This window comes from Podarcis vaucheri (assembly GCF_965113315.1).
Source record: "Podarcis vaucheri genome assembly, chromosome: 8".
NCBI lineage: Eukaryota > Metazoa > Chordata > Lepidosauria > Squamata > Lacertidae > Podarcis > Podarcis vaucheri.
Window position 1 is genome coordinate 9,250,742 of NC_138766.1, and position 22,216 is coordinate 9,272,957.

The window sequence follows — 22,216 nt, forward strand, 5'->3', positions numbered from 1 at the left end:
AATAATAATGGCTAAATTATTGGTTTCAAAGCTAGAGAAAGCCCTATGGTCTCAAGAACTTCCTCTTCTGCTGCTGTTTTATGTGTCTCCAAAAGTGTCTTCTAGTTATTATGGCTTTCTGTATTTATTTTGTGTCATTTTGGGTGAGGACAGAGAGGACTGATGAAAACTGTAAGTGAAGGCCTTCCACAAGATGTGTTTTCTTTTTGTGGTTCTTTTTTAAAATACATATTTTATTAAAAATTTCTTAATTTACAAAAATGCATGCATTGTCTCTTTTCTCAAGTTGTGCTTTCTACAGATAAGTTTCATTTGTTGTGAGACGTTAGTGTTGCATACAGTGTTAGGTTAGGAAGAAAAGGGGGGAAAGGGGGAGAGGGGAATGGTGAGTGGGGTGGGGTGGGGTGGGGTGGCAGTGCCTCTGTTCTTCTACTCAGTGTATGTGTGGGGTTTTGTGTCAGTGTCACTTGTGTGGGTTCTCTTACTATTCGCTTGTATTTCCTTGGTGGTGAGAGAGGTTGGGGGTGGCTTAGAGTGTGGTTGGTTGTCTTTGGTTGGCTGTAGTGAGATTTGCTTTTGTTTGTGAGTGGTGTGTGTTTTCGGATCAGGTTAGCCAGATTGATTCTTATGCTGTCGGTGGATTCTTCTTGCTGTCTTGTTGGGCTGTGTATGTTTCGTGATTCTTTTTGACATGTTGAAGTCTAATGATGATTGAATAGTAAGGATGTCTTGAGGGACGTAGTCTTCCATGTTCATGGTGCCCTGTAGGCTTATTAAATATAAGTTAATTGAGTGAAACACAGAAGATCTGCATTGACAGTGCTCTTGCTTAAGGGGACATATGCAACCCAAACCTGTTCATACTTCTTGAAAGTAATTCCCAGTGTGTTTAATAGGGCTTGCTCCTAAGTAAATGTACATAGGATTGTAGCCTTACTTTTTTCAAGAAGCTTGCCATGTTTGCTACATTCCCTTCAAACTGATGACATTTGATTAATTAACATTTGATTATGACAATTAATTAAACTAGATCTGAAATATTGAAAAATTAATCATACATTTTGGGATCATTTTACAGTGGTGCCTCACAAGACGAAAAGAATCCGTTCTGTGATTCTCTTCGTCTAGCGGTTTTTTCGTCTTGCGAAGCAAGCCCATTGACGGATTAGCGGATTAGCGCTATTAGCGGCTTTTAGCGGCTTTTAGCGGCTTTTAGCGGCTTATCGGTTTATCGGATCAGCTGATAAGCGGCTTAGTGGCTTAGAAAAGGGGGGGGAGGAAAAAAACCCGCAGGAACTCGCAAGACATTTTCGTCTTGTGAAGCAAGCCCATAGGAGATTCGTTTTGCGAAGCACCTCCAAAACAGAAAACTCTTTCGTCTAGCAAGTTTTCCGTCTTGCGAGGCATTCATCTTGCGGGGCACCACTGTACTTTTCCCAGTTACGAGACTTCATTTTGCTATTAGATCTGTTCTTTAACAGAAAGCAAATACTATCTCCATCTGGGTCTCTTTTTTGGGGGGGGGAGGGTTAAAGGAGCAGACAACATACAGCTAGCCATTATGGAAGTTGTCTGATGTAATCCTCACCCTTTATGTGACTGCAGCCAGTGTTGTGATCTGTCCCAAGAGGCCATCCCAGGTTTCTCATGTCCCTTCTTTATCCCCCATGAACACTGTCACTGGGCAGGGGCAACTTCTAGACACTGGGTCTCTCTATTTGACTGTAAGTCCCTCTGAGTTTCCCTGGGCAAGAGAAAGTGGCTAACAAATTTAATAAATAATAATAATATTTGCCCATGGCTCTTGGTGATCCTGTAACATTGGTGCAAGTTCAGCATGGTGGCCAAGCCCAGACAAAGGACCAAACAAGGTGGAGGAGTTTGGGGCTGAAAATACTTTCACAAATAGAATAATCTAGACCTTCTATTCCTTCCTCTTTCTTAGCGATTTGAGCTGCAGGATTCAGAAAGACCTGTTGTACCTACAAGAGTTTTAAATGTGAACAAGAGGGAGGATGGCAAGATTTTGCAGGCTGACGTGACAATTCAAATAGCCGGGGAAGCTGTGACATTCCAGGTAACTATTTAATTGTTTAACAAGTGGGAGGGTAAGCTTTATTGCACATGTATTGCTATGTTGCTGCCTTCCTTTCATTTCTGGCTTTCCCAGAATTTGACATAAAAATCAACAATATGTTGCATTCCTGTAAACTGGGATGCTGACAGACTTGCTTGGGTGTCATGACAAGCTATGGTTATTCTGAAGCAGGAGTGAAAACTTCCAAAATCATAATTGTGGCAGTGCCTGGTGCTTATGTGTGCGTGCACAAGCAGGAAGCTTGTTGTGGAGCACCCTTGTAGTGCTAAACCATAGTTTATTGTTTGATGATACAGCAGTCAGTAAGAAAGACTTAAGCTGAGCTATGGATGTAGACTTACATATGGTTTGTTCATTGTTCAGGAAACAAGTTACATTTATATTATTTGACAGGCAAATGTCAGAATTTGTTTTCTGGAGTGAATGCTTGAGCAAAGAAAGCTATGTGTTGTTAGCATATTACAGATATTAATATTGCACAGTTTGAAGCAAAGGGATGCATGGAAACAGAGTGCTTTTGGAATGAAGCATGGTCCAGACCCATGAATAGTATTCAAAATTTTACTTGCAGAATGTTCTTTAAAATATAACACACAAAAAAGTAAATGAGACATCAAAACAGTTTCATATCTTGTGCATATCCAGCAGAGGCTCAGGATCTTCTTAGAAATAAAATAAGCTTATAATGTGAGCTGACAAATGTAGTGCGCTCTCTCTCACACACAGACAGACACACACACACACACACACACAGAGAGAGAGAGAGAGAGAGAGACAGAGGGGGACAGAGAGGCATTGCCTACATTCCACCCTCCATTTTCCCTGGAGCTGTTTTCTTTCCCTTCAGAAGAGTCTTTTACACATCTTTACTCCATAGAGTCTGAAAGAACAAAAGATTCCAGCCACCACCCTCCAAAGATGGTGAATTTGCAACTCAGTACCTTAATCACCTGATCTAAGGTTACTCACTCACATGTTAGCTACTAGAGAACTACAGTTAATTATCAATTCAGCTTGAGCTCAGAGACCCTTTCTTGGCTTTAATATAGCCCCATGGAAAACCCCCATGTTAAACCTTTTCACCAATACACAGGTATTCACCATTTCTGTGTCAATTAAACCAATTATACTTAACATAGTGCTATCTGTCTTTTAGGTTCCTGCTGGGACTAGGCCACTAAACCTGCATTCTGGGACAGACAGTTTCATTAAGACTCCCAGCCATGAACAGCAATTGGCAGAAATGATATTGTCCCACATGGTTAAAGATATCTGTTTGATTGGAGAAAAAGTAAGTGCCATAATGTAACTGTAAAGGTAAAGGGACCCCTGACCGTTAGGTCCAGTCATGGACGACTCTGGGGTTGTGGGGCTCATCTCACTTTACTGGCCAAGGGGGCCGGCATACAGCTTCCGGGTCATGTGGCCAGCATGACTAAGCCGCTTCTGGCGAACCAGAGCAGCGCACGGAAACGCCGTTTACCTTCCCGCCGGTGTGGTACCTATTTATCTACTTGCACTTTGACATGATTTTGAACTGCTAGGTTGGCAGGAGCAGGGACCGAGCAATGGGAGCTCACCCCGTCACTGGGATTCGAACCGCCAACCTTCTGATCAGCAAGCCCTAGGCTCAGTGGTTTAGACCACAGCACCACCCGCATCCCTAATGTAACTGTACATAGCGCAAAATTTAATGCAGCATTGTGATAGACACAAACTTATACCAGTTGGTGAGGGTGGGGGAACTGCCCATACTAATTTATCACAGACTGATTTCTATTGTGCGCCTCACCTGGAAGTAATTGTTACTTGCTCAGTTGAACATACAGCTGCTTCAATCAGCTTGTTCTCCTTTTTCCCTCCAGGGTTGTGGCAAAACAGTTCTTGCTAAGGAATTTGCAGCTACATTAGGGTATAACATAGAACCCGTCATGCTATATCAGGTAAGTTTATTGATACCCTAACCCTTGGCCTCCTAGGCTTGTCACACACTGACCAGAGGGTTGCATTTGGATTGTCGCTCGTCTCTTATGGTGTTACCCTATTCCTTACTAAGGGGGTTGGACCAGGCTATACCATTGCAGATGCCATGCAGTTGAAGTCCCTTCAAGAGTCCCTGCCCTGAGAATTGTAGTCTATTCTCTATGGTTCCTGTGTTGCAGGGATGTTAATTTTTATATAGAAGAATAATGTGAGATCCCACCTGCAGTCTGAGGTGGTATAGCCCAGGCACTACAGTGAAAAGTAGGCCATTGATTCTGCGATCTGTTGGCAACTGGAGCTGATTTCATTTTCAATATAAATCTGCATGTTAATAGTTTAGGTTGCTTTTATGTTTACTTTAAAACAACAAAGTTGGGTTTGTGTTAAGGTGGTCTGGCGCAGCCTACATGTCTTGGCACCATTTTATCACCAGAACCATAAAATATCTGTATGAAGAGTTTAGGGACCAAGTTTCATCAGTGTTCTAATAGCACTCAGCTCTGCTTTTTGGATGGCGTCTGAATCAGGAGAGGCTGTGGGAGCCCTGGACCTGGATAAGGAAAAATAAGATGACATAGTAACACTATCGTACATTGAAGTTGCTTAGAAACCAGTTTTTCTTTTCTACTGCTCTGTTCTTGGTATTGCCCATTAAAGACATGGGTTGATACCTAGGTAGCAGTGGCAACTAAGTAAGGACAACAGATTACAGAAAAGAGAGGTCAATCCTTAAACTGCACCAGGACTAAAACAGTATTTTGCATTAATTGGCAACATCATTTCATTTGAGGCAATGCTTGTTGCCTGTTCTGGAGACAAAGCTGTAGCATGCTTATATGTTTATCGCACATTTTATGTGTGCATAAATCCACGGCTAAAACAATCACGATTCCCTTTTTGATGTGTCGATTAAAGCAAAATATTACAGTGCCAGCAAAATAAATGCTTTGTATTACTGAGACTCACACTAATAGGAGTTTGCTGCTGCTGTTGTTGTTCATAGGATATGACAGCCCGAGATCTACTGCAGCAAAGGTACACTCTCCCTAATGGGGACACTTCCTGGAGACCATCTGCACTTATAACAGCTGCCCTGGAGGGGAAACTTGTTATTCTGGATGGGATTCACCGTGTCAACCCAGGAACCCTCGCTGTTCTGCAAAGGTCAGTGTGACAGTCCTAGAGGAATAGATCTGTGGGGTGTTGATGAAGGACGCAGCGACCGAGGCTTTAAGAAGTAATAATAATAATAATAATTAATTTATACCCCGCCCATCTGGCTGAGTTTCCCCAGCCACTCTGGGCGGCTCCCAATCAAGTGTTAAAAACAGTACAGTGTTAAATATTAAAAACTTCCCTGAACAGGGCTGCCTTCAGATGTCTTTTAAAGATAGGATAGCTGCTTATTTGCTTCACATCTGAAGGGAGGGTGTTCGACAGGGTGGGAGCCACTACCAAGAAGGCCCTCTGTCTGGTTCCCTGTAACCTTACTTCTCGCAATGAGGGAACCGCCAGAAGGCCCTCGGCGCTGGATGTCAGTGTCCGGGCTGAACGATGGGGGTGGAGACGCTCCTTCAGGTATACAGGACCAAGGCCATTTAGGGCTTTCAAGGTCAGCACCAACACTTTGAATTGTGCTTGGAAACGTACTGGGAGCCAATGCAGATCTCTCAGAACCGGTGTTATGTGGTCCCGGCGGCCACTCCCAGTCACCAGCCTAGCTGCCGCATTCTGGATTAATTACAGTTTCCGGGCCACCTTCAAAGGTAGCCCACATAGAGTGCGTTGCAGTAGTCCAAGCGGGAGATAACTAGAGCATGCACCACTCTGGTGAGACAGTTCGCGGGCAGGTAGGGTCTTAGCCTGCGTACCAGGTGGAGCTGGTAGACAGCCACCCTGGACACAGAATTAACCTGCACCTCCATGGACAGCTGTGAGTCCAAAATGACTCCCAGGCTGCGCACCTGGTCCTTCAGGGGCACAGTTACCCCATTCAGGACCAGGGAATTCCCCCCCACGCCCCCTGTCCCCCCAAAACAGTACTTCTGTCTTGTCAGGACAGGTCCACACTCACCAGGGCTTCTGCAGGAGTGTTTCTGGAAGAGTCTGACAGTGCTTGTGAAGAGTCACCAATTTAGTGGACCAGTCACGAATTATGGAGTCTGGGCGATATTTTTTCAAGCCAATGGAGCTGTGCAGCCTCGGATACCAGCCCCACAGAGAGCCCCCAGTTCAGGGAAATGTTGTTTCTGCACAAGCGCAGTCTGCTTGCAGTCCCACATGCTTCCAAGGCACAAGGGGAGCTGCCAGCAAGTGCGAGTTGGCCATAAAAAGGCAGTTCACTCAAAATACTATAAATAAATAGGTTGGCAAAAAAAGGACTGAGGAGCACAGCAGATGTCATGTCTGCCACATAGGTCGGCCTTACACAGCTGATTTGACAAGCAGAATTGCCAGTTCTGAAGAAGGGTGATCTCGATGCAGAATGTGGAGGGAGGGGGCTTTAACTGTTGCCCTGCCGTAGCCCTTTTAAATGGCACTACAGGTGGGGCATAGGATTTAAGCACCTCCCTCCACGCAAATGTCTTTCCTGTGTATATGCTACATGCCCACATGAGGAATATGAAAACACAGGAAGATTGTGCTTCAGAATTAGGGACATAGGTGGTGCTAAGGTCTAAACCACTGAGCCTCTTGGGCTTGCCGATCAGAAGGTCAGGGGTTCGAATGCCCGCGACAGGGTGAGCTTCCGTTGCTTGGTCCCAGCTCCTGCCAACCTAGCAGTTCGAAAGCACGCCAAAGTGCAAGTAGATAAATAGGTACCACTCTGGTGGGAAGGTAAACGGCATTTCCGTGCACTGCTCTGGTTCACCAGACGCGGCTTAGTCATGCTGGCCACATGACCCTGAAAAACTAACTGTGTACAAATGCCGGCTCCCTCGGCCAGTAAAGCAAGATGAGCGCCACAACCCCAGAGTCATTTGTGACTGGGCTTAACTGTCAGGGGTCCTTTACCTCCACACAATGGACCTAATCTAGCTCTACTAATCCTACCATGACTGATTTTGTTTTGCTTTTTTAAACTGCCACACAAGACCAAACCACATGACAGATGCCACATCCATTTTGGTCCTGAGTTATCCTTAGGTTGCTTAAGTTGTTAAACATGATGGAAAGTGTATGCCTAGGTTTTGCATCTGATGCTCACATTGAATGGAAATATATGAATTACACGTAGGAATATTCCACACTGTAACATTTAATTAAGATAAAGGCTGAATCTAGAAACCAGACTGAGCACATACAAAGCGAATCCTATTAGTTGTGGCAGTCCTGGCACATGTCTCCCTATGGTTATCCTGAAGCACAATCTTCCTGTGTTTTCATATTCCTCACGTGGGCATGTAGCATATACACAGGAAAGAATTATTGCATGTAAAGTCTAAAGTGGCCCCAGGCCATAGCATTAACTCTTTCAGTATGAAATGGTTGTTTCATAACTGGAGCTGCAGTCTTCTGAATTTGCTGTTGGTTTCTTACTGCCCCTCTAGACGTCATCATTCTAAATTGTTTCATTAGGGATTGAAATGAGATTTATCTGTGATGGTGATAATAAAGTGTGAAAATGTTTGGTGTGCACATTTCTGGTTTAGTTAACACCACTGATTCTGTGAATTTGCCTTCAGTTATATGTTAATATTGCTATGCTTTCCTTTAAATCACATTTTGGAATTTGTACTGGTTATGTTGTTGTTAACACCTTGGAATTTAGGGGGGAACAGGAAGCTGTGTTGTGGGTAGGATATTTTTAGCTCTTATTTTCCCCTAGAGTGCTTGCTCCAGATTTTCAAAGTACTTTTCCTGTATGGAAGCTTTAAAGAGCAATTTGAAGTTGTCTTTTGAAAGAGAAACCCTTGGGCAATGAAAGCATGTGCAGACTGGATGCCTGAACATCTCTGTGTCCTAGCCCATATATTTAATTTTGTTCATTTAAAACGTATTGTTATACTGTTCAATACTACATTCTTTCAAAAGATAGGAGAGCAAAATTATTAGTGATATTATACTTCATGCATAATTTAAAAAGCAAGTGTTAATTCCTTGTCCTAGTTGCATGTTCTCGATCAGAGCTTTAACTCTGATTCTGAACTTTCACTGTAAATTGCATCCTTCAGAAAATGTGTGCAGATTGGAAGACGGCCCTCGACTCATTCATGCTTGCCTGTAGGTTTGTTTTATGTGTGGATATTTCAACACATGAAGGAATTGCTATGATGGTCAGTGGCAGGAAGGGCAAGCATGAAGTGTTTCTCTAATTAACATGTACTGATTATTAGAACAGAACCTCTAACTTGCTTATTGCCCCCTTTTTTGTAAAATCCTGTGCAGGTTGATTCATGACAGAGACATTACTCTGTATGATGGCACTAGATTGCTCAGGAATGAGAGATATCAGAAGTTGAAAGAAGATCTACAGCTTTCCGATGAGGAACTACAACAAAGGTAGCCTGCTGGGTGGTGGTGGTGGTGGTGATGATGATGAAGATTAATGTTTGTTTGCCACCCATCTGACCGTGTTGTCCCAACCACTCTGGTTAGCTTCCAACAAATTAAAACATCAGACACAGTAAAACATCAAACATTATCAAACTTCCCTATATAGGGCTGCCTTCAGATGTCCTCTAAAAGTCAGATAGTTGTTGATTTCCTTGACATCTGATGGGAGGGTGTTCCACAGGGCAGACACCGCTGCCAAGAAGGCCCTCTGCCTGGTTCCCTGCAACTTTGTTACTTGCAGGTAGGAAACTGCCAGAAGACCCTCAGAGTTGGACCTCAGTGTCTGGGCTGAGCAATGGGGGTGGAGACGCTCCTTCAGGTATTCAGGGCTGAAGCCATTTAGGGCTTTAAAGGTCAGTGCCAACACTTTGAATTGTGCTTGGAAACGTACTGGGAGCCAATGTAAGGTCTTTCAAGACCAGTGTTATATGGCCCCGGTGGCCACTCCCAGTCACCAGTCTGGCAGCCGCATTCTGGATTAGCTGTAGTTTCTGAGTCACCTTCAAATGTAGTCTCACGTGTGTTGCAGTAGTCCAAGAGGGAGATAACTGGGGCATGTACCCGGGCAAGACAGTGCACAGGCAGGGAGGGTCTCAGCCGTTGTGCCAGATGGAGCTGATAGACAGCTGCCCTGGACACAATCAGTTTAATCATAGTCATAGACCAGCAGTTTGCTCTGGACACAGAAGTGGCCTGTGCCTCCACGGACAGCTGTGAGTCCAAAATGACTGCACACATGGTCCTTTAGGGGGCACAGTTGCCCCATTCAGGAACAGGGAATCCCCTTCACCTGCCCCACCTCCTGTCTCCCAGAACCAGTACTTCTTTCTTGTTCGGATTCAACCTCAATCTGTTGACTGCCACCCACCCCACAACCGTGAACACCCAGCCCAAACCCTGTGATGATGAAGAAGAAGAGTTTGAATTTAATATCCCGCTTTATCACTACCCAAAGGAGTCTCAAAGCGGCTAACAATCTCCTTTCCCTTCCTCCCCCACAACAAACACTCTGTGAGGTGAGTGGGGCTGAGAGACTTCAAAGAAGTGTGACTGGCCCAAGGTCACCCAGCAGCTGCAAGTGGAGGAGCAGGGAATCGAACCCGGTTCACCAGATTACGAGTCCACCACTCTTAACCACTACACACTGGCTCTCCAGTGTGATGATACCTGCAGTTTCATATGTTAAAAAGCATGGGGGAGAGGACGGAGCCCTGAGGCACCCCAGAAGTGAGACCCTCCACTACTTTCTGGACACTGCCCAGGAGGAAGGAGCGGGACCACTGCATAACAGTGCCATGCTTAATAGAATGCTCTGTGGCCACAAGAAGCACAATAAAGGTAAAGGTAAAGGGACCCCTGACCATTAGGTCCAGTCGTGACTGACTCTGGGGTTGCGGTGCTCATCTCGCTTTATTGGCCGAGGGAGCCGGCGTTTGTCCGCAGACAGCTTCCAGGTCATGTGGCCAGCATGACTAAGCCGCTTCTGGCGAACCAGAGCAGCACACAGAAACGCCATTTACCTTCCCGCCAGAGCGGTACCTTTTTATCTACTTGCACTTTGATGTGCTTTCAAACTGCTAGGTTGGCAGGAGCAGGGACCGAGCAATGGGAGCTCACTCTGTCGCGGGGATTCAAACCGCCGACCTTCTGATCGGCAAGTCCTAGGCTCTGTGGTTTAACCCACAGCGCCACCCTCATCCCAAGAAGCACAATAGCTTGTTTAAAATCCTCGTTATTTTCCTTCTCATAACTTTTCCCCTGATTTTTTAAAAATATTAACATCCAGTATGTGTGTTTGTAGCATATTTGCAGTGCATGAGGTGCCATGGACTTGCTGTGATCTGTAGCTAACTGGCAATGACTCAGAGGAGCCTCATGAATGTGATGAGGCTGCATATCGCTGACGCTTTGCACCAGAGGCTCACAGATATTTTACCACGGGAATCTTTTTCTTTTTGAAGGCCACTTGCCCTATTAGTGCAGTGCAGCCTGTAAGGGAACTGACTGCCAGAGTCCCTGCATTTCCTGACACAAGTCATCACACAGAGGGATTGGAATGAGTTTCAGAAATGAGCATGTTATCCTGTTTACTAGTGAAAATAGAAGTGTATGAAATAGAAATGTGAAGACAGCTGCCCTACAAAAGTAGTTCTTCCTGTAATGAGCATGGTTGCTTTTCTTTGACATTTGCTGGTTTCCTACATTTTGACAATTCCATATTCATTATTCCCATTTCACATTATTTATTTCAGACGCTTTGTTGCTTGTGTTTTATCAGTCAGGGATTAGCTTTGAGGCTTATGACTTTAAGCTAAAAATAACTGATGTCTCCACCAGCATTTTGATCTGAGTGTTTTCAGCAAGCAGTTCTCAGCTTAGTCTTTGAAATACTAGATTTTTTTTTTTTTTGTAACCGCCACTTTCCAAGCAGTGATGTCTAACGTACCATTCTTGTTCAGAATGCTGCCATACTGTGTTGGTCCGACAAAGTGAAAAACAGAATAATGTAGCCATTGCTGCCTCTCAGACCATGCAATGAGTGGGAATGTGAAAGCAAAACGAGCTTTTGAGCTGCATTCAGGTGTTCTTCAGGACTGGGCAAGATGGCACATCTAAAACTTACCATTTTCTCGCAGGTCCATTTTCCCCATTCAACCTTCCTTTAGAATAATTGCCTTAGCAGAGCCACCTGTCATAGGAAGCTCCACGCAGCAATGGCTGGGCCCAGAGCTCTTGACGCTTTTCCTTTTCCATGACATAAAGCCTCTGAGCAAGAGTGAAGAAATTAAAGTTATTAAAGGGGTGGTAAGTATTTGCAAAACTTTGCATTGCTACTTGGCTTTGGGAATCCATTGAATGGCTACCCAATACCCTTTCTTTCTTTCTTTCTTTCTCTCTCTCTCTCTCTCTCTCTCTCCCCCCCCCCCCCCCGTTCTCAGCTTTTTGAGATGCAGGAGGTGTGCAAGGTGCTGCACAAATGGTGTTTTTTGAGTTCTGCCCTCTCATTTATACTGTGAAAATGAATAGGTCATATATAAACAGAAATACATGCATGGTGTGTATGTGTATTTCATGTATACAAGAGGGATCAGCAACCAAATGTTGCAGTGTGGTGGACAGTGTGGACAGTCTGCTGTCCAGAGTGTCTATCGAACAGGCAAGCAGGCCTGTCTCTTTCCAGATTACTCTCTTCTACTTCCATGGCCTCCTTCCCCATTTGTGGTTCCCCCTTCATGAAACAGACATTCTCTGCTCTGTGGCTACTGAGTAGGGTTTGTCCTCAGAGATCTGGGGGTTTTTTTTGGGGGGTGTCTTTCCTCCTAAGTTTATCCACCCCCCCATCCCCCACATTATAGTTCTGTAAACTTTGGGATTTTCCAAGGCTGCTGATGCTTCTCTGTGGATGATGCCATTTTGGCAATGTCAACGCTCAGATGATGAATGAATTATATAGTGCTAGCCATATTTTATATTTATATATTTTTTTCAGGTTCCAAATGTTCCTAGTGCTGCAGTGGAGCAGCTGTTGAAACTAGCACACAAACTCCGCGAGACAAATGATCCCACTGTGAGTCCAACCATTTGAATTTCAATTGTTCCGTTTTGCTTTCCTTCTTCTTTATTGCGTCCTGTGTTTGACTAGAATAACAGCACTGCTGCAAGACCATCAGCAAATGCCCCACTTACCAGCCTAGCAGCTGCATGCAGCACTAGCTACAGCCTTCAGACTGTCTTCAAGGAGAGTCCCATGTCGCAGTAGTCCTGGTGGGAGGTCACCAGAGTATGGACAACTGATCTTCTGGTCTAGGAACAACCGTAGCTGACAAGCTGACCTAAGCTGGGCATAAACACCCAGTTGATTCAAGAGGGAAGTGCAGTCCTTCCCAGAACATTTCATTCACCTACTTCCTGGACACAGAAGCAGCCCCACCCCTACGCCTCTCTCTTACAGCCTCAGTTTATTGCTCTCATTCAGCCCATCACTGCCTCCCAACACCAGTCACACCTTCACAGCCTCCCCTAATCACACCTAATCACAGCCTCCCCTAATTCAGATGGAACGGAGAAATAGAGGACTCCGTGGCCTAGGTCTGCAGGTGACGGCTCCCAATGGTTTCATATGGTTGTTGAATTGCATAATGGAGGGAATGGTCCCTTGACGGACCCAACAACTCAAAGCCATGGGACTGAGCCACGGTCTTTGAGGACCACTTTCTGGTGGTGGTCCTTTGGGCAGGAGGAGTGCCTCCCCTGAGTAGTGCCTTTGAGAGAGGAGAGAATCCACAGGGTTGGTGTTAAAACTAGGTCCGAAACCTGGCTGAATGAGTGCAGATGATCTGCTTTCTCCAGGCACACCAAGAGCCGGCCTGCCACATCCCTCTTGATCATTTTTCCCAGAAAGGGGAAGTTTTCTATAATCTTGATCCAGAAGGGACCTCTTCAGGAGGCTCCACCACTGCCACTTTATGGAGTGGGCATCATCCACTCCCTGGACCCATCCAGCCAATCCCCCTCCTGGATTTTACCAGCCCTAATGGGCATGGATGGAGAGGGCACACAGTCTGCCTCACTGTTGCAAGTGCCCTGAGGCTAGAACCACTTAAGCTGATGCCACAGGCTGCAATGGTGCTCCAAAGACCTCCACTAATTGTGGCATCATGGATCTGAATGATTTTTCACTCCACGCCCTTTGCGCCTCAACAGGAGTCTATTGAGTGGCCCGTTAATGATATGGCTCTGGTCTGGACCAGTCAATTTGCTGCTCCAAACACCCCTACTGGGCAATTATCAAGAAGCCATAGGGACTGAGAGGTTGTTCTCTTTGCTGCCACCACTGACCTATTACCTGTGTATTTGTACCTATATTCGATCAGATTCCCACTGAGACTTGTGCCATCTGCGCTCTAGCCATTATACAGCACCCTTCATTACCCAGAATTCCTCAGAAAACAAAGGAGCCCATTGGACTGCCCTCGGTCAGAGAGGGCACTTAGAAGTTCATTGATGACCCTCTGCATATTGCCATTCCCAGTGAAACTAGGACCTAGAAGATCTCCCAGAGCATTCAGAAATTGTATTATTTGACTGCCATTCATTCTATGACTGCATTTAAGAGGAAATGATTACACATTACGTGTCTTGGATGCTGGTACAGTGGTACCTCGAGTTAAGTACTTAATTCGTTCCGGAGGTCTGTACTTAACCTGAAATTGTTCTTAACCTGAAGCACCACTTTAGCTAATGGGGCCTCCTGCTGCTGCTGCACCGCCAGAGCACGATTTCTGTTCTCATCCTGAAGTAAAGTGCTTAACCTGAAGCACTATTTCTGGGTTAGCGGAGTGTGTAACCTGAAGCATCTGTAACCTGAAGTGTATGTGACCCGAGGTACCACTGTAGTTTTGAAGGGCAAAAAAAAATCAATGTATTATTCATTTAATGCCTAATTAGCACCCAAATCTGCTATATCTAAAAATAAAATCTATGTGGCCCTTCACATAGATACAGATTTCTGACATACTGTGAGTCTGAAAAGTGGGGCCTCTCCACAGGGATAACATTTTGAAATTTCAAAATGTCCAGAGGCCTGCACGTCAGAAGTGAGTCACAGTTCGGACCGAGGGGAGATTCCTACAGATGAATAGTGACAGGACATCTGCAGAAAGATATAAATAGCCCTCTTGTGCTGCGAGTTGAAATGTACGCCTTAGGTATACAATCCTTGCAGCGTCAGGGAGACAATATAGCTGCTCACTCCCCCCATAGGGTTCCAGATGCATGTTTACCCTTGTGTAAGGCGATAATGGCAGGGCATGAACTTGGTCGCTAACCTGTTCAATACACAAATTACTCTTGCTTTTAAACATGACCTATATCTTGAACTTGAATGTCCCTGCCAGATGTTACATTTTCCAGAGTCTCTTTCTGTTCCATCTAGAAAATGCTCATATAAATAGTTGTAATTTGCTTGCATCTTGGCCATTGGAGAAAAGCAAAGTTTGCTGACAACAAATGGATGTGAATTTGTGAGCAGTTCTGCTTTGCAGTGTTAACTTATATATATATATTTAAAAAGCTAACTAGTGCAAATTTGCTGTTTGAGGAGAGTGAGAGCCAACTGTATAAATGGATTCAGTGTCTCTTCTAAGCCACAAATATATAGGGTCAGGTTTAAGGTGCTGGTTTTGACCTTTAAAGCCCTATGCGGCCTAGGACCCTCGTACTTATGGGACCGCCTCTCCTGGTATGTCCCGCAGAGGACCCTAAGGTCCATAAATAATAATAGCTTAAAGGTCCCGGGCCCTAAGGAAACCAGACTATCTTCCTCCAGGGCCAGGGCTTTTTCAGTGACATCTCCGACCTGGTGGAATGCTCTGTACAGAGCTACAGTGGTGCCTCGCAAGACAAAAAGAATCCGTTCCGTGAGTCTCTTCGTCTTGCGGTTTTTTTCGTCTTGCGAAGCAAGCCCATTAGCGGATTAGCGCTATTAGCGGCTTAGCGGATCAGCTGATAAGCGGTTTAGCGGCTTAGCGGATCAGCTGATAAGCGGTTTAGCGGATCAGCTGTTAAGCAGCTTAGCGGATCAGCTGATAAGCGGAATAGCGGATCAGCTGTTAAGCGGATTAGCGGTTTAGGATCAGCTGATAAGCGGCTTAGCAGCTTGGGAAAAAGGGGGGGGGAGGAAAAAACCCCGCAGGAACTTGCAAGACATTTTCGTCTTGCGAAGCAAGCCCATAGGAAATTCGTTTTGCGAAGCACCTCCGAAACGGAAAACCCTTTCGTCTAGCAGGTTTTCCGTTTTGCGAGGCATTCGTCTTGCGGGGCACCACTGTATTCCGCCTGGGCTTCAATTTGAATTAGCCCAATTCTCTTTTCCCTTTTCCCCTTTCCTCTTCTGTGAAGAAACCCTTTCTGGGACCCCACATTTAAATTCTTCCCTGTTCCCCTTGCTGGCCCTAGTAGGACTAACTTGGCCAGTTAGCCCTGGTGATCATTTGATGTCTACTGACTGGGTTTTTTTTTTTTCTTTCTCCAAAATGACCCCTGAATTTTATTGATATTGATGCCGCATTTTATGATGTATTTTATGCTGTTTTATGCTGTTTTTAAGACACATTTTAATCAGTGTTTTATATTTGCTGTTAGCCGTCCTGAGCCTGGTTTTTAAAACCGGGAAGGGCGGGGTATAAATAAAAATATTATTATTATTATTATTATTATTATTATTATTATTATTATTATTATTATCCCAAACACTATGGCTTTGGAAAGTGCTACAAATGGTATTGCTCTGTTAGTGCAGGTATTTGAGAGAGAAGCTGCAGTATGTTTGCTGCTATCTTCTTACTGGTTCCCATTGTGCTATACTCACCGTGTAACATCTGGAGTTTGATGGATTGTTCTTATAGTTTATCATGCGGCCATAACCCCAGGGATCTCTTAACCACGGTTAAGGACTCAGAAGCAGGCTAGGGGATTGTGTACTTGCTCTTCACCAAACCACCCCACTCACTTCACTTGATGGGATTGACATTGGTAGAGCATTGAACTGGCACTGTTAAGGCCAACCAGAGTTTGCTATTCAGCTTCGAACTCCGATTTCAAATTCCATTTAAGCGGGAATTCTGGTTAACCATATCTAATGTTAGCGCTGATGTAATTCTCTAGTCTTGTCGCTTGAACTTCCTCAGTTGAGATCTAGTAATTGACATCACTGTGAATTTATGGTACAGCGGACGCTCGGGTTGTGAACGTGATCCATGCGGGAGGCACGTTCACTACGTGCAGCGTTCACAAATCGTCTGTGCACGATTTGGCGCTTCTGCGCATGTGCAAAGCGCGATTGCCAAAACCCAGAAGTAACCCGTTCCGGTACTTCTGGGTTAGGCGCAGTGCGCAACCCAAAAACACGCAACCTGAAGCATCTGTAACCCAAAGTATGACTGTATTTTTTATTTAAATACTGGATTTTTTCAAGTTATATAGCACTTAAAGCAAAGACGTGATTGAATTGCGCACTGGTGTCAGTTGCATAACTGTGGGCAGCTTGGGATTTAAGCCGTATTCCTCCTGCGTTACTGATTAAGAAATGGTGAATAAAATTAATTTTACTTTGGCTAGGCTCAGTCGTTGGCATCATCCTTGTCTACACGGCAGCTATTGAGAATTTGTCGGCGTCTATCTCAGTACCCAAATGAAAGACTCTATGATGCTGTCAATAAAGCTTGTCTTTCCAGGTATATTTTTGCATTATTACGGTTGTGAATTATTATTACTGTGTTTACTTTAACAACTCAAATACATTATTTATTAACAATCTGAAAATTCCAGATATTGCTTTCGATCTTTTTTTTTAACTGAATTCCACTTATGACGATAAAAGGGCAAAGACAGAATTATTTGTTTGTTTCTTAACTTTATATCCCGTGCTTCCTCTCAGTCAAAGGCAGCAAACACAAAAGTGAGAAAACAATACAATTAAAAATAAAATAAAAGCACATTTAAAACATTTGGAAACATCTGAGAATGTGTTACAATATTGAAAACATCTAAAAACATGTACCGTATTTTTCGCTCTATAACACGCACCCGACCATAACACGCACATAGTTTTTAGAGGAGGAAAACAAGAAAAAAAATATTCTAAACGAAACAGCGGATGTATGATTTTTGTGGTTCATGCTGTGGCCACAGACACGTGATCTGACGGTGAGTTTGGGGTAGCCCAATGCAAAAATCCTGAGGATCCATGTGGATCCATGCTTTGTAACCACGTTTTTGCACCACTGCGGCTCCAGGCAACAGTGGGTGCGTGATTTTTTTGGTGCAAGCTGTAGCCATGGCCATGCTATGTGATCTGATAGTGAATTTGGGGTGACCCAGTGCAAAAATCCTGAGGATCCATGTGGATCCGTGCTTTGTAACCACGTTTTAAGTGGGGAGGGAAGGAAAAGCACTCAAGGAACAAGGAACACGCGTGGGGTGGGTGGAGAAGGATGCTGTTAATAATGCAGAAGAGGGGTATAAGAGGAGAAGGCTCCTCTCCTGCTTTGCTCCTTTAAAGCAAGCAGGCTCTCTGTCCCTCTCTCCTCCCCACTCAGCGGCTCTTCTCCCGCTTTGCTGTTTCAAAGCAAGCCACGGAGGAGGGAAGGAAGGGGAACCATGGATCCTCTGCTCACGACTGCAGCAGATCCCCCCCGCCACCCGTAGGCATTCGCTCCATAACACGCACAGACATTTCCCCTTACTTTCTAGAAGGAAAAAAGTGAGAGTTATGGTGGAAAAAATATGATAATGCAATCAGATAATCTCACAGCTAATAAAATCAGGGTTGCCAGAAAGAGTAGCTGAATAGTAGACCTGGATGTGGAGAGGGCAGCTGAGTGGGACCCAGCGAGGGGCAGCCTGAGCAAGGACCACCCACCTTGGGCCTGCCCATAGAAAGCATGTTTGCAGGAAGTCTTCTTGTAGTGGGTGAGCTGAGAGTTTGTTTGGGCCCTGGTGGCTGAGAGGGAGGGTGCACCAGAAGGAAAGTGAATTGAGATTGATTTAGATATTAGTAACTTTGTTTCTTGGGACGCAAGTGGCGCTGTGGTCTAAACCACTGAGCCTAGGGCTTGCTGATCGGAAGGTCGGCGGTTCGAATCCTCGCGACGGAGTGAGCTCCCGTCGCTCGGTCCCAGCTCCTGCCCACCAAGCAGTTCGAAAGCACGTCAAAGTGCAAGTAGATAATTAGGTACTGCTCCGGCGGGAAGGTAAACGGCGTTTCCGTGTGCTGCTCTGGATTCGCCAGAAGCGGCTTAGTCATGCTGGCCACATGACCAGCTCCCTCGGCCAATAAAGCGAGATGAGCGCCGCAACCCCAGAGTCGTCCGTGACTGGACCTAATGGTTCAGGGGTCCCTGTACCTTTAACTTTGTTTCTATAGGTAATGTGTGTTTTTGCAATATTTTGTTCAAGCTCTCTGCTGTTGCTTCTTTTATGTACACTGCTCGGAGATGTTTTTAATATATTAAGCGATATAGAAATTAAATGATTGAATCAGTGAGCAGAGGTTTAGTCTGTCTCGCTTTGGCTGGGCACACCTGCTCCCTTGCAGGGAACATGTCTGAGAAGCAGACCCCAACTGGGTTGAACCCCGCCCTCCTGCCCATCAGCTGATGCCGCCCAGTGATGTCACCTGGTGGGCAGGAGGGTGGGGCTTGGGGGGAAATTGTCTCACTGGCCAAGATCACTCTGTACACTGGAGGTTCCCGCCCTGTGCTCCACAGCCCCCCAGTAAATAGGTTTGTGACCTTTGTCTTGGCTAGTGTTGTTTTAAATAACTAACGTATTCATTATAATCTGGGTGCATTTTGCTGCAATAAGGATTAGAGCAATGAAAAGAAAACTGAGAGTTTACTCTCCCATGACATAGTGATTGATTGAAATCAAACCTTTATTAGGCATTGTACAAATAAAACCATAAAAGAGAAAGTAACATGTAAGTGACTTGAAATATATATAAAAAAGCAGCGGTAGACTACATACATATATATATATATACATATAGAGTCAGTGGTTTTCCTTGTTAACCTGCTCCTTGGAGGGCTGCTACCAAAAACTCAGCTACCCCCGCCGTTACCCTTTGGTCAACGTCGGATAGGCAGAATCCCACACATTCACCTTGCTGGGGTTCCAGACCACCCAAAAGAGGGGACAGCACGCGTTGACGGAGCGTACTGTACAATGGGCAATGAAAGACAATATGCTCTACAGTGTCCGGGACATTCATAGAACATCTGCAGAATCTCTTGTTTCTAGGGATGTTTTGATATCTTCCCCAGACAAATGCTGAGGGAAAAACATTCAACCGGGCCAGCATAAAAGCCCTACGTTGGGCTGGGATTATTAAATTAGTGACGTAATTGGCTCTGCTATCTAAGATATTTAAATCATAGAATATAGGAGAGCAAATTTTGTTTACAGCTGCCATAATATTTTGTCTCTCGACATCCTTTAGTCTAGTTAGGATATTATGGAAAATGTATTGCTCATTAGAATTGTACAGGGGCTCCAGCTCGATGCCTAAAGATTCAATCTTTTTTTCAAGGTACTGATACCATCTTGATTTATAGGAGTCTTCGAGCAAATCAGCGAGCAGGCTTGATGGAGAGCAGCGAAAATGGCAGCGTAACCAGTACTTTATTGAGGTGGACCAGGCCCAGTATTCCATTGTGTGTATGCCTATTTCTGCACACATTGTTTCATATTTGATCACAGCTGGGAGTCCAAGAATACGTCTCAGAAAGCTGGAGTGAATCTTTTTTAAATCACTGTTATATGCTTGGACCCATAGTGGGATTCCATAGAGTATCTGGGCTTGCACTTTTGTTTGAAATATCTGATTGGCCGCAGGGATAAATTGATTACCTTTCTGATAATAAAAACGGGCAACTGCTGATGAGGTGCACTTTGCCTGTTTTATGGCGTTTGTGCGGTGAGTTGCCCACCCTAAATTGCTCTGGAATAAGATTCCCAGATACCTATAGATTTTTACTTGTTGGATTTCTTGCCCTCTTATTTTCCATTTCTCTAGTTTCCAGCCATTCGAAAAGACCAAAATTTTTGTCTTCTCATAATTTATAGAGAGTTTATTACATTCGCAGTAAAGGATCAGAGAAGATATAAGACGTTTCAGACCCAAACTCGTTAATGATAATAGGACTGCATCGTCTGCGTATAATAAGAGAGGAACTGGTTTCTGATTAAGTTTAGGGGCATGTGATTCTATTTTTTGAAGGTGATCTGGCAAGTCTGATAAGAATAAATTAAATAGAAAGGGGGCAAGAATACACCCTTGTTTTACCCCTTTCGAGTTTGGGATGTCTAATGAAAGGTGACCTTTGGTGTTAAGTTTGACTTGACAGACATTGGAAGAGTATAGATTTTGTATTAAAGTCAATAAGCGCTGATCAATTTTTAATTCTGCAAGTTTCCTCCACAGCTTTGGGCGGTCAATTGAGTCGAATGCACCACGAAAATCTACAAAAGCAGCATATATCTTAGATTGCCTTTGGGATCTATATTTTTCAACCAAATGCATAAGTATAAGGCAGTGGTCTAATGTAGAGCAACCTTTGGAGAAACCTATTTGTTCTTTCCCTGGTAAATTTAGATTTTTCATCCAGGTAAGGAGTTTAGATAAAAGGTGCTTAGCGTAGATTTTCCCTATCACTGATAATAAGCTTATCGGTCTATAATTCCTTGACATAGTGTCTAAGATCCATGCTCAAACACAAACACATTTCAATGGACACATCTGAAATGGTTCAGGCAAATATGTGGGTGGTATTCTAGGACCACAACGCACTATGGTCTTGTCTCTCCATATTGAAGAATTGCTAATATTGTTGATTATTCCCCCCACCCACCCGAAAATAAACTTTCTCCCATTTCTGTCTCATTAGGTTTTTACCCAACCTTGCAAAATCTGCTTTACATAAAAATCTGCTGGACTCTGGAATTGAAGCAAGCCCCATTGAAACTCTGGAAATGGAGGGGAAAGGATATAGCTGTAAGCTGTGGTCATATCTCTCTCTCTCCCTCCCTCTCCCTCCACCCCCTGCTTCTTCTGTTAAAGTGAACTTTAGGATAAACAGGCCATGATTCGGTGTTTCAATCCCACTACCTCCTAGAATGCCATTTGCGTACTGGTACTCTAGTACTCCGAGGGTTTGCTATGGCAGCCATTTCTCTAAGCAAAGGGAAACGCAAAAGCTAAGTGGAAAGTATTCAAATGCAGTCAGGCCAACCAGAATAGTGGCAAAGCACAGTGAACAGCTCACTGCTGAGAGCAGGCCTCCAATTCGGATCTCTAAATTCCTCAAATGCACATCTCAGAACCACTTTTTTCTTCTCAGAATCACATTTCCTTCCCCCATCCCCCCCAAAAACGTATTGACCGGTGAGCCATCGCATGGAGCTGCTTTTCCCCCACTTCCCTAAAATGTGGCCTCTTCCCCTTTCTGCTACCTGGAAGATCTGTTGTAACTCTAAAAGTAGTAACCATCATGTAAGACAAGTCATGGCATCATATGTCTACACGGTATTTAGTTTCTAAATACAGTGGTACCCCGCAAGACGAACGCCTCAGAAGACGAAAAACTCGCTAGACGAAGGAGTTTTTCGTTTTCTTAGCCGCTTCGCAAGACGCATTTCCCTATGGGCTTGCTTCGCAAAACGAAGCTTGCCCCGCAAGCTCCGGGGATAGCGGGGAAGCGCAGCGCGTCTTCCCCGCTGTCCCCCGGACCTCTTTTGAAGCAAGGGGCGGCGGGGAGAAGATTGCTTCTCCCCATTGCCAGCCCCGCAATCTCCCCGCGCGCGCCTTCCCCTCTCTCCCCGGACCCCTTTTGAACCAAGGGGCGGCAACGGGGAGAAACAATTCTCCCCGCTGCCCCTTCCCTTGCTTTAAAACAGGTCCGGGGACAGAGGGGAAGGCGCGCGGCGCTTCCCCTCTGTCCCCGGAGATTGCAGGGCAGGCAACGGGGAGAAGCAATCTTCTCCCCGCCGCCCCTTGCTTTAAACAGGTCCGGGGTCAGA

General features: G+C 44.8%; 1 protein-coding gene across 3 annotated transcripts in view; it reads left to right on the plus strand.

Annotated features, from left to right (window-relative positions):
- Nucleotides 1-22,216, plus strand: part of VWA8 (von Willebrand factor A domain containing 8) — a 96,412-nt gene that overhangs the window by 19,317 nt on the left and 54,879 nt on the right. For all 3 annotated transcript variants that reach the window (XM_082234155.1, XM_082234156.1, XM_082234157.1), the window contains exons 10-18: nt 1,946-2,077; nt 3,255-3,389; nt 3,964-4,041; nt 5,085-5,245; nt 8,471-8,584; nt 11,275-11,443; nt 12,129-12,206; nt 16,757-16,872; nt 21,085-21,191. In XM_082234155.1, coding sequence (XP_082090281.1) covers nt 1,946-2,077; nt 3,255-3,389; nt 3,964-4,041; nt 5,085-5,245; nt 8,471-8,584; nt 11,275-11,443; nt 12,129-12,206; nt 16,757-16,872; nt 21,085-21,191 — 1,090 coding nt within the window. The remainder of the gene's footprint in view (nt 1-1,945; nt 2,078-3,254; nt 3,390-3,963; nt 4,042-5,084; nt 5,246-8,470; nt 8,585-11,274; nt 11,444-12,128; nt 12,207-16,756; nt 16,873-21,084; nt 21,192-22,216) is intronic.